This window comes from Notechis scutatus, chromosome Z (genome assembly GCF_049901735.1).
Source record: "Notechis scutatus isolate UNSWTSFEM ecotype Mainland chromosome Z, rNotScu1.2, whole genome shotgun sequence".
Lineage (NCBI taxonomy): Eukaryota > Metazoa > Chordata > Lepidosauria > Squamata > Elapidae > Notechis > Notechis scutatus.
This window is the reverse complement of record NC_142025.1, coordinates 44261631-44278436: the sequence shown is the minus strand read 5'-3', so window position 1 is coordinate 44278436 and position 16806 is coordinate 44261631. Positions and strand designations below refer to the sequence as shown.

Sequence of the window (16806 nt, the reverse complement as noted above, 5' to 3'; positions counted from 1 at the left end):
TTGATTGGCATCTGCACCCTCTTTAGGTATCAGTGTTATATAAGCTTCCTTCCATGATTCTGGAATTTTAGCTTCCAGTAATACCTCATTGCAAATCTCTAGCAACACATTTTCTAATATTTCTCCTATCTCTTTGTATCGCTCACTTGGGAATCCATCTGGACCTGGTGCCTTATTGCTTTTTTGTTTCTTGATCGCCTCTTTTAATTCACTTGGAATTATTTCTTTGTTTAGTAATTTTTTTTTATCTTCTGGTAGCGGGTATAAAGCTCCTTCTTTCAAATATTCTTCTATTTTATTTAGGTCAACTGTATCTTGCTTATATAAGTTTCTCAAAGTACTCCCTTACCTTCTTTTTTTCCAAATCAGTCTCTATTATTCCATTTTTATCCTCTAATTGGTATATTGTTCTTTTTTGGTTTTCTTTTTTCAATTTGTACGCTAGCCACCTACCAGGCTTATTTGGGTGTTCAAAATAATTTTGTTCTGTATATTGTAGCTTCCATTTAGTTCCTCCTGATCTAAGATGTTCATTTCATGCTTAGCTAGTGGCAACTCGTTTCTAATTAGCTCATCTCCCGGGTTTCCATTTGTCTGTTTTCCAAATCTTCTATTTTTTTGTTAAGGTATTTTGTTTTTTGTTTTTGTATAATTGTATGTTTGTGTTTGTTTTTAATTTTTTCTTGTAAATAAAATATTTTAAAACTTAAAAAAATAAATAAATAATAAAGTGTGTGCGTGTGTGTGTGTGTGTGTGTGTGTGTGTGTGTGTGTGTGTGTATATATATATATATATATATATATATATATATATATATATATATATATATATATATATATATATATATATATATATATATATATATGTTTTCTTAAGTTTTGCGGTACTTACATGTATGGTGTTCGGCTTGGTTGGGTATTTTCCCACGTCATTGTAGTTCTTTTAAAGTTGTAGCAACGTTTCAGCAGAATCTCATCTGCCATCATCAGGCTTCTGTATAGTGTTCATCTGTGAGTCAGACTTTTACAGTGGTTTCAGATTTAAATTTGGGGCAGCCTATTGCTGTGCCAGAATGGTTTTTCTTCATCCTGATTGGTTGGGAGTCTTGGTCTGTGTTTATTGGTCTCGGAGTTTGCTGTGTTCTGCTTGATTGGTGTCTCTAATATCTTCTGTCTGTTTTTTGGCTCTTTTTGTATCTTGATTTGGCTGGCAGCATTGTGTTACTTTAATGGAGGTCTTTAGTGCAGCTTGGCTTCGGGTAAATGGACGGCTATCATTAGTTAGGAAGCTGGGTTTCATCTGGGTGCCTGGTTGGGGTGTGTTTGAGCTGGAGGTATCAGGGGGATCTGTTTGTGCCCAGGTGTTTGCCTGGCTTGTGGTGTGGAGATTTTTTTGTTTGTGAGTGCAGGCTTCCAAATGATTGACAGCCTGGTGGAATCATCTCTTCTGTTCATGCTTTCTGGTCTTTTTTCAATCTCTATGGCTTCTCTGATGACTCTGTGGCTAGGGTTTTCCATAGTGGCCAGGGTTTTGGTGCCATTGAAGTTGATGCTATGACCTGTAGCTTCCATGTGTTGGACTAGTGAGGAAGTGTGTTCCAGCTTTTTGACTGCATTTTTGTGTTCATCCAGGCGGTACTTATTCTTCTATTGGTCTGTCCAATGTATGTGGCCGGGCATGATGCACAGGGGACTTCGTAGATACGCCTTGGTTTTCCAGGTCAATTTTATCTTTGGGGTTGCTAAGGATGGCTGCTATTTTTCTGTCTGTTTTGAAGGCAGTCCTGATGTGATGTCTGTGTAGTACCTTACTAATTTTGTCTGTAGTACCTCTTATGTAGGGCAGGACAGCTGTTCCATAGGTCTGTTCATCTTCTGGGTCTCTATTATGTTTCAGTGTGTTTTTGTGGATCAAGCTGGTGATTTTGCTTTTGTGGAAGCCGTTGGCTGTCAGTACTTTAGTCAGGGTGCATAGTTCAGCCTTAATGTGTGTCTTGTCTGCCAGGCGTTTGGTTCTGGTAATTAGTGTTTTAGCCACGGAGTTTATCTGTGCTGGGTGGTGGTGGGATTGGGCGTTGAGGTAGCGGTTGGTGTGTGTTTTCTTCTGGTATATGGTGTGTCCTAGTGTGCCATCTGTTTTTTTGTAGATTAGTACATCTAGGAATGGTAGTTGTTTGTTTGTTTCTGTTTCCATGGTGAACTTGATTTTGGGGTGTGCGCTGTTTAGGTGTGTTAGGAAATTGTTTAGGTTTTCTTGTCCATGGGGCCAAATCACGAATGTGTCATCGATGTATCTTAACCATAGTTTGGGTTTGAGGATGGCATTGGCCAGGGCTCTGGATTCGAATTCTTCCATGAACAGGTTAGCAATGACAGGTGACAGTGGTGATCCCATGGGGGCTCCTTCTATTTGTTTGTATCTTTGTCCTTTGTATATGAAATATGTGTTGGTTAAGCAGTGTTCTGTTAGTTCCATGAGGTGTTTGGCTGGTTGGTATTTATTTTTGATGATTTCAAGGGTCTCTTTTATCGTATATATATATATATATATATATATGATATTCAGCTTTGTTTGGGTATTTTCCCACGTCATTATAGTTGTGCTTTTAAAGTTGTAGCAACGTTTCAGCAGAATCTCATCTGCCATCATCAGGCTTCTGTATTGTGTTCGTCTACCCGAACAAAGCTGAATACCATACATGTAACTACCCGCGAAAACTTAAGAATGTATGTATGTATGTATGTATGTACATACTATTTGGCAAGGGGAAATTAGAATGAATGGATATCTGAATCATCAAAACAGATGAATAGAATAAATTAATCTCTACGTAGGTACAGAGAATTAAAATTGGAAAAAAAAAGTATCACTAGATAGCCTGGCAAGTATGTTGCAGAAGTTTTCAGCACTTCTTTTAAATATTAGTTGGCTATAATTAGTGATGCTAACCTTTTCGGCATCAAGTGTCCAAAGCACATATGCGTGTAACTTCTGCATGTGTGCCCTGTTGCCATGCATGCCCGTGCTCCCCCCACATGCATGTGTGACCCCAGTGTGTATCCACCTAGCCCCCGCGCATGCGTGGCAGAGACCCAAAAATCAGTTGGCTGGCGGGAAACACGTGTGCATGTGCGCAGAACTGAGCTGGGGCGATGGCTCGCATGCTCAGAGAGAAAGAGCTCTGCATGCCACATCTGGTGTGATTATAGCCCATCATGGGCTATAATAATCTAGGCACAGCACAAAATAGAGATGCACATCATTTTTGAAAAGCTACGTATGAATGTTGATACCTTCTCCAGAATAAAATTGGATATGAAATATGGAAATCATAAAAAAAAACCTGATTTATATGAATAATAATATAAGATTTGAATCCATCTTATACTTTTGTATGTTCATTTTGGGCCTATAACCCTATAATGAGGATTATATATTGCACCTACTTTATATGATATTGATATTCAAAAGCTACACTGAATGCTCTAACAGCTTTGTAGCACGACGCCAAATTGGTGCTGACCTCATTTTGAGTGGGATGCAGGGGGAGAGATTATTCTGTTAAGTGGAACTGAAATTGAAAATCAGTGCCTCTGGGTGATTTGTCCTCATAGCACTAGGGAAAAAATGATATCCTCAGTTGGGATCAATGTATTGGATGGGACAGTTCATCCTGACTAAGGTTCTTAAAAGACAAGCCATCGTGGACTTTCAAGTTTAAACACACACTATCAATTATATCCCTCAAGGAAACAATACAGTGAATGGCTGTTAGTTTTCTCTTGCCAACTACAGTTGCAGTTTCCAGGTAATTTTCAGAGGTTAACACCATAGAGAGAGCATTGCTATAAACTTTAATGGTGACCAGGGCAAGAATCACTGTGGGGTCCTTGATGCTTTCTGAGCTTGGTTGTTTTCATGTAGACATTTCATTATCCAAACTAAGTGACATCATCAGTCCTGGTAGAGTATTGGATTTCCTCTCATTTTATATTCTAGTGGCTTGTTCTGTCAGGGTTGGTGAGAGTGGTTTTGATGGTTCTTTGGTTGGCCTGTTTACTGTTAGCCCAGAGCACCAAGTACCCCACAATTCAACCCTGCATTACAAATATTCTCCTCTATCGGCATGAATCACTCTTACTCCTTATTCCCGATGGGACTGCAACTAGTACCTTGAGTCACAACTAGGGAAAAGTCCTTAAGACACAGATTCCATATGTGTATCCAGCTGTAGCTGCGAATCTAGGGGTACAAATGAGATACAACTTGTTCCTTTGTGGGAAATATCCCCAACCTGAGATATATTTGGAGCCAGCAAAGAATTAGATGGTCTTTGAACCAATAACAGTCCTGTTTAATTAGGATTCAGCTTCATCTTGTTCTATTTCATCCGGCTTCTGAGTCTAGTTTTCCATGATATTTCCAGCCCAGCCTAGCCTAGCCCAGCATAATGGTATTTAGCTTGGTATGCTAATGATGCCTCATCCCAACACAGTTGGTAACTTCCCTCATCAGGCTTACACAGATATCAGAGGGGAGAGAATCAATCTCAGCAAGACTTTATAAGGGAATGACTTTTGAACTATTCTCCATTACTGTAGTTCTGTCCATTTAGGAAGGATTGGAATTATTGGAGTTACATGGGTAGGCTGAACTACCGTGTTTCTCACATAATAAGGCCGGGCCTTATTTTTTTTGATCCCGAAAAACCGGCTAGGCCGTCTTTTCGGGGTGACTTAATTCCCCCTTGCATCCTCGGGTGAGCGGGCGGCGACAGCTTGGATGTTCGGAAGACCTTCCATCACCGTTGCTTTTCCTTCTCCCTTGCTGCTGCTAACGCCGCGGCATTTGGCGCAGCCATGTGCGGCCAGTCAGGGCTCCTCCCTGCAACCGGAGCCCAGAGAGACACTTTCGCTTCAGGCGCTCCTGTCGCGCTTCCTTTGCCTTCAAGGTAAAGCGAATTATTTAAAAACCTCCGCTCATCCCATCAGGGTCGCGCCGGAGCCTTGCGAGCTGGTCAGAGCCGGAAAGCGAGCCGCGGATGTTTCCTGGTTCTGCCCAGCCCGCACGGCTCTGCTGCGGCCCTGGTGGGATGAGCGGAGGTTTTAAAATAATTCACTTTACCTTCAAAGGCAAAGGGAAGGCGGCGACAGGAGCCTGAAGCCAAGTATACCAACAACAAAAGGCAAATCCTCAAGGTGGGCTGGAGGAAGGTGGCTATGTGCCCCCGGGCTGCTTCAATGCAAGGTCCTGACTTGCAGCATCCTGCCGTTGCCGCCGCGTCCTTTTCGCCGCCGCCTCCCTCTCTGACTGCGAAACTCGTGTGCTTCGCCAAACGCTCTGAGCGAGGCGAGCTCTTTCATACATAGAGAGAGGGGGGAAAGAGGCCGCCCGCTTTTTATCACGCCGCCGCCGCCGCACCACCGGCTCTAGGCCAAACCCGGGCGTCGCTGGAAAGCAAATACCGCGCATGAGAGGAAAAGACGCGCAAAACCCCGGCACAGGCGCCCGCTTGTTGACATGGGAAGGGAGGGGTGGGTGAGGCAACCCTGCTGCCGCGGACCTCCTTTGAGCCCGCCCCCGCCATGAGCTCCAACCAATCCACAACTTCCAAAGCTTCGCGCGCTCCCAATGGGGATGTTTGCCGGAAATGGCTTCGTCTCCTCCACTCGTCCGTGCATTTCATTGCCCGACCCTTTGCCCGGAGCCGGAGGATTCTGGCCATGCCCCATCGTGCCTTTCAGCTTCAGGAGCCCGTGCACTGTTTTTTTTTTTTTCCCCCGAGAGTTACGATCCCACCTTTCCGGAGAGGGGGAGGGGCGCGCCCTCTCAACCCAGCGCGTCCAGCATCCCATCCATCTCTCCCCCGCGTGCGCTCCTCACGTGCTGAGCACTTCCTCCTGCAAATTACTCCTCGCAACTCTTCTCTCCCTTCCTCTCTCTCCAAAAAGATTGCCATCGTATCCCGGCGACTGGGCTTCCAGCCACGTTGTGATCCACTAGTGAGGCTGCCATCTCGGATGGAAGCATCGCAGTCTCCTCTCTTGCTCGCTCTGAACTTCGCGTGGACCAAAATAAAAGATCGCTCCGCCGTCATGTTTGGAGCTGCCACTTCCGCGTTGGAGCTCCAAATGGCGGCGGCACTCCAAACACGGAAGCGGCAGCTCCAAACATGGCAGCGGAATGGGCAGAAGGGAAAGCAACAGCGGCGGGTGCCAAAGGTGTCTGCAGCAAAGGTGTTTGGTGGGAGTAGGGAGCTCTCACGCTCGCCATGATCGCCCGTTAGGAGCGGCTGGTGGCGAGGAATTCCTGCCCGCGGGCGCTCCTAACGGCAAGTCTCCGCCCTTCCCCTTATTTTGCATATTTTAAGATAGGCCTAAATTTGGGGGAGGGGCTTAATTTGATTTTATGCCCAAAAAACATGCTGGGCCTTCCTATTGGTGGAGGCCGTATTGTTGGAGAAACACGGTAGTAATTCCCCAGACTTTGTGTGAGGCTTCCAGAACCTTTCTCAAATTGTAGTCAAACTGTAACTTTTAACCTGACGGTGGGGAAAATAATTAAATTCATAGAGAGGAAAGACATTCAGTTCAGTGAACTGAATTTAACTTTTTTCTTCCAATCAATCGTATCTGATTCTCAGAAACTGCCTGGATAAGTTGCTGCAATTTTCTTGGCAAGGTTTTTTCAAAAATGGTTTTCCATTATCATATTCTTAGGGCTAAAAGAAAGTGACTGGTTCAAGCTGGCTTTGTGCCTAAGATTAAACTAGAATGCAGGGTCTCCTGGTTTGTAGCCCGATTCCTTAGTTATTACTCCAAACTGGTTCTTAATATAAATGTAATTAAGTTAAAAATAATCATATTTCACATTTAGCCTAGCAGTACCCACTATTTTGTCTTTGCTCTGCCAGTATTTTGGAGTGCAGTTTATAACATGTTACCAAAGGCTGAAGATGGGATTCAGCTAAGAAAAAGTTGTTTGCCCATTTTAATGAAGAAATTTAAAAAAAAACGTTTCTCAAAGTAGAATATATGGGTTAATAGAATGTTTATTACAATTAATCCTGTAGTATCAATTATTTCTGTGGTGGCATTCTGGATAGATTTTACTGTTCTGTATTCAGAAATTGCTAATTGGCATGCCTGCAACTGTGTTTGAATTTGAATTTGTGAAACTTTTGTTTTCATTCTCATAGTAATAGCCTAAAGCAAATAAAGATGAAAAACGGCAAAATTGTGCTTTCATGTATTAACCAACTCCAGCATCAACAGCTTGATGAAAGCCTTGGAAGAGTAAAAAGCAGGGATGTCCCAAAGGAATCTTGGAAAGTGTGCGAACAGAGGCTTCCAAAATTAGGATTTTTTAATTTTTATTTAGAATTTCAGCTTTCACCAGTTAGGTTCACACACATTTTTGAAGCCATGATGAATTTACAAGATATCTCATATATATATATAATATGATATGGCCCATGGTATATCCTGCTACTTAATTTCTTTCTCAAAATATAATTCAAAAATATTTTCCTGCTATCACCTTGCTAGACTGTAAAGGACAAATCTCAGACAGCTTCTTCATAAGCCATTTGGGATAATCTTATCTTGAATTATTTTCTCTCTGATGGTTACTTCCTTTCTTTATGTTTGTATAACAGAATAGCCGAAGCCAGAGCAAGTATAGAATATTTGAAGAAGTTGATTAAACAATCAAAGCAACCTGAAAAAGATAAAGAAAAATATCTGGCAATACACATAGAGGTAGTTCTCCATTTATGACCATAATTGAGCCAGCAATTATGGTTGTAAATTGTGACAGTAGTTGAGTGTGTCATCAAATGACTGTACCCAATTTTATGACCTTTTTTCAGCAGTTTATTGCCGGAAACTGGAAGTAACACCCAATTTCCAACAAAATCATAGTCGTGTGACCAACCACAGGAAGTGGCACAAACAGTTGTAAATGTAGGCTGGTTGTCTAGCACCTAAAATGTATTCACATGACTGTTGGGGAGAGGGTCAGGCATTAGAACTTTGAATCTGGGTTATAAGTAGTTTTTTCAGGGCCTGTTGTAACTTTGAATGGTTGCTAAATATTGTCATAAGTTGAGTATCACCTATATATTTTCACTTGTGCACTCTCTTGTATACTGTATGTGTCTTACAAGTTAGTGTAAATACATATAAGATGAAAACAAAGACAAGTTGAAAGCAAGATTGTAAGCAGAGTTCATTTAGTGACCACTTTACTTAATGACTGAGTTGCTGGTCCCAGTAGTGATAGTTATATGAGCTTTAGTTGTCTGGCTTTAGTTGTCCTGATAAAAATTGGTTTACCTTGTATCCTGGTCAAATGCCTATAGGTATAACCCACATTTTCAATGCTTTACAGAAGCCCAGAATGATTTTTTTGGGGTGTGTGTGTTATTCTACTCAGTATGCACAATGGTTTAGAAGGCATGACTCATTAGATAAGATTGCTTAATAGAAAGACACATCATATGCCATTCTTGTCAGGAAAAGGCAAAAAGAATTGGAGATAACCAATCCTGCAAGTAGCTTGGCTCTTTGCCATGAAGAGTTTTGTAAGTAATAAACAACTCCTTGCAATGCACCCAGAAGCTTTAGAGATCAGTGTTCATTCATATGACTGAAGAGTTCTATTCTTGGTTTCATTTGAGTTAAAAAATACACTGTGCATCTCTTACACTGAGGCCTATAAAATATTTTATAATTATGGTATGTTTCTTTAAGATATGATTTTCATTGGAAAATTCAGCATAAATAATTTATAATTTCCTGATTATTTCCATGATTTATGATGTCCATATTGTATAATTACTTACTTTTAACCAAGAAGCCACTTTTTGCATGAAATATTAGCTGACATTTGTGGTAGAAGATATGGCACTGAATAAAGAATAGAAGATGTATTTGGGAATCTTGGAAAGGAAAAATGTCTTCTGTGCAGCATTTTTAACACATCCCATTGGACATATATATCTCTGCCAAATTCTAGCATTACATCCTACATAATTTGCGCCACAAATGGGAACTTAATGATACCTTAATAAGGGAATAAGCTTGAACTTAATAGCTCAGTCCATCAGGAGAAGATGATTTATTTCATTCTGTGTGGCAAAGTAAAGTGTACTTTTCTGTTTTCTGGTACATATTTATTCTATTGTAATTGCCCCCAAAAACCTACCCATCCCAATAGTCTTAACTGGAAGGTTTGTTGTATATTGTCTGAATAGAGGCGACATCAAAATGGAGGAGTCGCATAAAAAGTAAGGTCACAGAGCTAAAAATAATGCAGAATTTAATTAATGAATTTAATGAAGGCAAGAAAGGGAAGAATCCATTCATCATAGCTTTTGTCTCATAGTTAGGAAAAATATGAATAGATAGCCTATGCTATACATGGACCTCCTTATCTCTTTCCAGAGTTGCCTTTCTCAGTAAAGCAGAAGTAAAAATGAAGATATATTTGAAAGAATACTGACAATCACCTGAGCATTTCAATTATTGCAGCAAGAACAAAATCCTACATTCAGTATTACTAGCACAGGTAGTAGAATGTGTTGGATTTTAGTTATGTGGTACACTATTCAGAATCAGATCTATTCTGTCATAAAAAGAAGGGGGAACATTATTTTTATACCATTCCTGGGGGTCATTTACAATCTCTGAATCTTAAAAAAAACCTTACTCTAGAAGTTTGAGAAACTGTTGGATGTACGCACTTGAATGGAAATGAGGGCTTCAGAGGAAAAGCACAATTGAGTAAAACTGCTATCTCACTTATTTTAGTAGCTAACTAGATCTTAGTTCACCCTAGATCTTAATTCATATAACCTTCGAATATATGATGGTGCCCAGCAATCATGTAAATTATGGATATTTTATTGATGTCTAGTATTCAAGATTTTTAATAATTATTTAGTTTGATTTGTTAAATTTATAATGCTGTCATTCAATACCTTAACCATGGTGCCAACTGGCTGCCTTAGATCTGCTGGATGCATTTGTCATTCTCATTTGGGGAAAACTATAATAAGGTTTAAGATCTGGTTTTAATTTTGTAGATAGGCATTATATATGGATATTCTTGAGTCAGAAAGTTGAGTTGTTTTTGTTTTTTTCTCCAAGGTAAATACATGCAAATGATGAATATTTTGAAGCCCATTGCATTTGATGTGATTCACTTTATGTCGCAGCTTTTTGACTACTATATGTATGCAATATATACATTTTTTGGCCGAAATAACACAGTAAGTAAATATAAATATACAGTTAGTAATTTTCAGCTCAATATAAATGGAAAATAATGAAATTAGTTGTAGCTGGCATGGTATATTGCCTGTGAAATATTACAAAGACCGCGGAAGTGTTTTTGTTACTTTGCTTGTTAAGAGTATTTCCCCCTCCCCCAAATGTTTCTATGCAGTCTATGTAATCAAAAAAATAAGGCTTTTGTAATTTGAGCATTGATGAAGAAGAGACATTATAAGGTACTCTGAAATAGATTTTTGGTTTAATTATTTTTCAAATCTTACGAGCTTTAAACCTGATGCCTCTTAATAAAAATGATGGAAGATACTGACAATGATAAATACAATGTAATGTATTGCTTATGAAAGGCAACGCTTTCACACCAATGGAAATATTTTATTTGGGATTGATATTATATTGTTATGCTTTGAAAAAAAAATTCCTGGAAGAATAAAAATAAGAGGTGAATGGTGTCACATGTTCATCAATTCCAAATATAATGAAAAATTCAGTCAAAAGATGGAAAACTTCAGGTTGAATTTTCATCCCTCCCATATGTCACTGACTTTGTTGCGAAGATCCTGCTTTGTATTATGCTAATATTGATCATTACACCCGAAAAAAGTCTGACTTAATTATTAGCATATGGAAATAGATTAAAGTAGTTACTATTAAAGTAGTTATTTGTGCAGTTATCTCAATATGATACCATGAAGTTCATGGTACTAGCTATATAACCTCAGTGATATGGTTCTAGTTTATAGAGAAAATATTTTTTTGTTTGTTCCATGGTCTTCAGAGAGCATAGAGTTGGCTGTGGTCATTAGGTCTCTTGAAAATCTGCATTATAAAAGTTGGTGATCACAGATATGACGAGATGTTGCTAAGTAGTAATTCTTCCTTCTGATTTGCATTTACTTGGGTTTTCACATGGTTTTTCTATGTCTCAAAGTATAACCATACTGAAGCATTATAAACAACACCGATTACTATCTTCCAAATCAGTAGATAATTCTTATGTCAATATTAATTGTATATTTTATAGTACCAAGATTAATTTATCTATTTATTTATGGATAGGATTGGTGAATAAATTAATTTTATGTTTCTGTAATTTCATTGGGTGGTGGTGGTTATGAAGAGCATGTGTGTGTGTGTCTGTGGCAGTAGGTATGAACAAATTGTAAAGTGTCTTGTATTTATTTATCTTTCACCCAAAGGCTTGTTGCTTAAAATTCCCTCCCTTTTCTAGTTTGAATCAACAGGACTTGGACTTAGCAGCAGTAGGCTTCGTACCACCTTGAATAGAATCCAGGAAAGCTTGATTGATCTGGTAAGTCAAAGAATTTTGCTAGAATTTTTGCAAGAGGATTAAAATGGGAAGATTGATGTATCCTCAAATTTATCTTGAGAAAATATGGGGATTTAAGATGTATTTTGTATCTATCAGAACAATTTTAAGGATTGCTGAAAATGTATGTTACCTTCCCCTGCATTCTACTTGGTCAAGTAGAATTAATTTAATTCTTTCTCTGTCATGAACAAAATAAACTTGTAACAAAGATGGCAGGCGGGAGTGGAATGTGGGTAGTGCATCCATCCTTGCTCTACTTGACCTCTCGGCGGCTTTTGATACCATTGACCATGGGATTCTCCTGGGGCAGCTTTAGGGGATGGGAGTGGGAGGCTTTGTGCTGTCTTGCTTCACTTCCTTCCTCTGCAGCCGCTCTCAGTCAATGTTGATAGGAGGGGAGAGATCCAGTCCTTGCCCACTGTGTTATGGGGTTCTGCAGGGCTTCGTATTTTCTCCGCTCCTGTTCAACATTTATATGAAGCCGCTGGGTGAGATCATCCGTCACCATGGACTGAGATATCACCAATATGCTGATGATACACAGCTGTATGTCTCAGCACGTGGTGAGTTAAGTGTTGCTGTATCCTCCCTCTCACAGTGCTTGAAGGCTGTTAGGGGCTGAATGGGGAGCAACAGGTTGAAACAACTTTTGCAAGACCGAGTGGCTCTGGATTTGGGGTTCGTTGGCTCAGGGAGAATTGCCACCTTTGGTCTTGGATGGGGTGACACTACCCTAAACAGACTCTGTGCATAATCTAGGGGTTTTCCTGGACTCACGACTCCTGCTCAAAGAGCACGTGGCGATCTTGGCCAGGAGGGCCTTTGCACAACTGTGGGTTGTGCACCAATTATACCCTTTCTTGAACCAACGGTCCCTACTCACAGTCACTCATGCCCTGGTCACTTCCCGTCTTGATTATTGCAATGCGCTCTACATGGGGCTGCCCTTAAAGAGCATCCAGAAGCTCCAGTTGGTACAAAATGCAGCGGCCCGCATGGTTTTGTGCAGACCCCGGTGTGCACATGTGTCACCTCTCCTGCAGGAGCTGCATTGGTTGCCAGTTTGCTTCTGGGTGCAATTCATGGTGCTGATTGTCACCTTTAAAGCCCTTCATGGCTTGGGACCAGGTTATCTGAGGGAATGTCTCTTGCCAGTCACATCTACCTGACCCATTAGAGTGGGGAGCCAGGGAATGTTGCAGGTCCCATCCCTGAGGGAGAAACACCTGGTGTGCTTTCAAGTCCAACCATGATAATGTAACTGCAGTTTTGAGATTGTAGCCATTGTGTAGGATTGATTAACAACTGTCTCCCCTTTTTTCCTTTCTCCAAAACCAGGAGAGCTTTTGGAATCATATATGTAGATAAACATCAATTGAAAATAAATTGGACTTGAAATCCAGAGGAAAATTTTAGAGAAGATAAATATGTTACACTTTTGACAGCAATTGCTAACAGACCAAAAAATATGCTGTTATAAAATCCACGTATTTCAGATTGCAGTATAAAACATGGTAACACCCCATGTCTTTGCTCTTCATTAAGCTATTCTAGGTTAAGGATTAGAAGAGTGCAGCAGGATAGGCCATCATGTTCCTTGCAAACTAAAATTAAGCCCTGCATAATCCCACCTCCCCCCGGTCTCATAAAGAGTTAGCTAAGGGAATGACTGTTTTCTCCCTGAGATCCCCCAATAATAATGGTAAACCTCTTAAAGTTGGCATGTCAAAAATGAAGAAAAAATCTGCCATCTCTCCCCCAACACACGAAAAACAATTCATAACAAATGGTAATAAATAAATCACATTTATTATCTAATAAATACATAAATATTTTTCAAAATGCCTATCTAAGCAGCTCTGGCCTGGAAACTTTGGAGAATGTTCTTGTGTGGCCTTGCAGCCTCCAAAAAGAGTGGGAAAGCAAGCCCCATTCTCAGATGCTTTTGGAAGCTCTGGAGTTCGTTCACGCATGACTTCCGGAGGGCCTAAAGGCCTTGGGCTGTCACAAAAACGGCACAGAAACATATATGTTCACCATCACAATCTTTTCCTCAGGTTAGTTGCACAAATATTTTCAGGGAAGATGAAGTAGAATTCTTTCTAAATCTCTATTTGCTTTCCTTAGGAAAGGTTTCCTAAAAGAAAGTTTAACGTTTTAAACTGGTCAGTGTTTCATTCAGAAGCTGCTTAAGTTTGTATTCTTTATATCCTCTTCTTTTTTAAAGCCATCTAAATGATAAATCTCCATAAGATATTTTCAGAGTGTGTTTGTGCTAAATACACAAAGTCATGCTGCTCACGTACAGTTTATTTCTAAGCCCATATAAAGATGAAAGGAGTTAATTGGACTAGCTAAGAGAGAAAAGTAGACTTCCCAAGAGAAAAAAATATTGGCTCTGGCTTTCACACATATGATGTAAAATCTTCTTGTCATTTAATTTGTGCTTACTAATATGGACTTACATCATTTATATTTACAGGAGAAAATTATTCATACAAGGTAGAAATTTGAATGCTTTGCAAAAATCTAGAGGAAATGTTTTATACTAACCTTAGTATGCTAACCTTTATAAACTAATCTTATATTGTTTTGAGTCTACATGTGTTGAGTATAGACACAGGTCCTAGAAAACTTAATTATGCCCATATGTCTAGGATTCTGGAATTTATATTTCAAAACCTCTGAAGGGCGGAAAGTAGAGAAAACTTTAAATAAACTTACATTAGTGAAAAACTATCCCATAAGTCACCTTTAATTTGCAGCTGTATATCTGCACTGTTATATCTCTACTGGGAAGGAAAGTCTTTGCTGTTATAGCCATAGGTATAACTTCCCTTAAGAATCTCCTGAATTAGTGGACATTGAATGAAAGCTGGTGATCTCATCCCTGCTCCTTTTTCTGGGTGGGGTTATTAGGACTGGTGTCATTGGAGAACAGTTTTCTTCAGCAGCTCAGAAACAATTCTTTGATGATAATTATGTATAGAACCATTTGAGCATAAAGGCCTTTTGAGTCTTAGTTTAAAAGGGAGCAGAAGTAGTGTCATGGTTGACAGGTTGCAGAACAACTTTCATCCTTGTAAAACAAGTTACTTACCCCTGTAAATGGATGGGTGAATATAAATCATTGTTGCCCAGGACTGATTTAAGTTTACCTACTTAAACCGAATCAAGTAATTGTTAGGAATTTAACACATTCAGGCTTAAAATGTATAACTTTTTATTATTTGAAAAAGATACTCTGCAACAGGGGTATCAAACCCAAGGCCCATGGGCCAGATCTTCCCCATGGGGTGCTTAGATCTGGCCCACGCAGCAGCCCTGGGAATAGTGGAGGACCAGCCCATGGTTCTTCTGTCAGCAAAAGCAGACCTTGGGAGGGCCATGTGCTCTGTTTTCGCTTGCAGAGTGCTCAGGCGCCCCCAACACAAGTGATGTCAAGCTACCCTTGCCCCCTAGCCATGTTCCCCCCAAGGTCAAATGCAACCTTGATGCGACTCTCAATGAAATTGAGTTTGACATCCCTGCTCTACAAGAAGGTTGCGTAGAGATAATTTTTGTATTCATCATATTTTCACCTGAGAACTCTACACAAAGAAGTACATCTCAAAAAAAATCAAAGCACAATCCAGAAATGTCACCCAAAGTTGTTAAAAGCTTTAATAAATAACCATCAGCTAGGGTTTACATGAGTTCTCAGTTTCTAATCTGTGTACTGTAGCAGTTTTAATAATCAGAAAATAGTCTCAACTACTTTTCAGGCTTTTAAAGATGATTTGTTTATATGAAAGGTCTAAGACTTCAAGCAATCTTCTTTATCCATTCTATTCCTTAATTTCTGAGAAATCTTTCTTTGGTATTGACGTCTAGCTGTTACCTTTTTGACCAACTGCATTTTAGATGATTTCCTGCACCGTGCTGACTTTGAATGGTTCTATTAAGTTTAATGTAGGTAATTTTGCTTTAAATAAGGCAAGTTCTTAAGGCGTTGTGTAAGAAGCAAAAAAAAGTAATCAGTTGCATCAAACAACAATATTTCCCCCTTTTCAGTTATAATTTAAGAGTTTGACATTGCTTTATATTATTGTTTTAAAATTATTGCTTTAGAATTAATTAAAACAAACATGAAGATCATGTGTGCAGCTGAAAGGTTCAGCATTTACTTCTCGGCAATAATAAGGATAAGCACATAAATCTATCAGTGAGCATTTTACAGATAGCTAAAGAAATTAAATCTGCTCTTGGGTATTAGCTTTTTAACTGTACTTCTGGATCTGAAAAGCTATCTTTGTGGTCCAGGGTATTTGATCAGCCTATCATGTCTTGTATGTGTAGAGAAGAGAAGGTATTTTCTACAAAATGTTGGAATTGAGAATATATCTTGATTGAATATAATTAGGATTTTGCAAGGTAATGGGTTGCCTTCTTTTCATATTTGACAGAAAGATTTAGAGAAGGTTATAATACCTTGTTACCTCTTCCTGTAAAAACCAGAACCATGGCCTGTTATATAATTTAAATTGTTGCAGAAATGGAGGGCCAAATTATATATTAATTCCTTTGTGTTATTTGCCTTTGAAGACAGATTTTTCTCTCCAGGAATGGGAATATTGTGAAATAGGTTAATTTTTCCATATGGAAAACTAGGAAAATAATCTGTCTCTTGGTGAGCCCAGTAAGTTGCAAGGGCAGGTTTTGCTAGATTAAGGTGTAGGAGTAGAATGGAATAAATTTATTTGCATATTTATTTTATTAAATGTTTATCTTTCTTTACTTTTTTTTAATAAGTAATCCAACATGCATAATACTTCTTCCTCCTATTTTTTCCACAACAACAGTCCATTTAAGTGGGTTGGGCTAAGAGAAGTGGCCCAAGGAATTTAACTAGCTTTCATGCGTAAGAAGAGACTAGAATTCTCGGTCTCCTGGTTTCTGGGCCAGTATCTTAACCACTTTAGCAAAGCTGCTGTTTGTTTGTCTCTCATCTTTTGTTGCTGAAGAAAAGAATCGTATTGTATTTTCAGTGGTGTGTCTGTGTGTCTGTGTGTCTGTGTGTGAATGTGTATGTCCGCCTATTAAGACCATGAGAAATTTGAAGATTTGAGGAAAAGAAGCTCTTCAACAAGTCCATTTGTGGATCCAGTAGAAAAGATTGCATGTTTTAATAGAATGGT

General features: G+C 39.3%; 1 protein-coding gene across 2 annotated transcripts in view; it reads left to right on the top strand.

The window, feature by feature from the left end:
- The window catches only part of VPS50 (VPS50 subunit of EARP/GARPII complex), an 86863-nt gene that overhangs the window by 56773 nt on the left and 13284 nt on the right, over window positions 1–16806 (top strand). For both annotated transcript variants that reach the window (XM_026675681.2, XM_087946364.1), the window contains exons 21-22: window positions 10153–10274; window positions 11528–11608. In XM_026675681.2, coding sequence (XP_026531466.1) covers window positions 10153–10274; window positions 11528–11608 — 203 coding nt within the window. The remainder of the gene's footprint in view (window positions 1–10152; window positions 10275–11527; window positions 11609–16806) is intronic.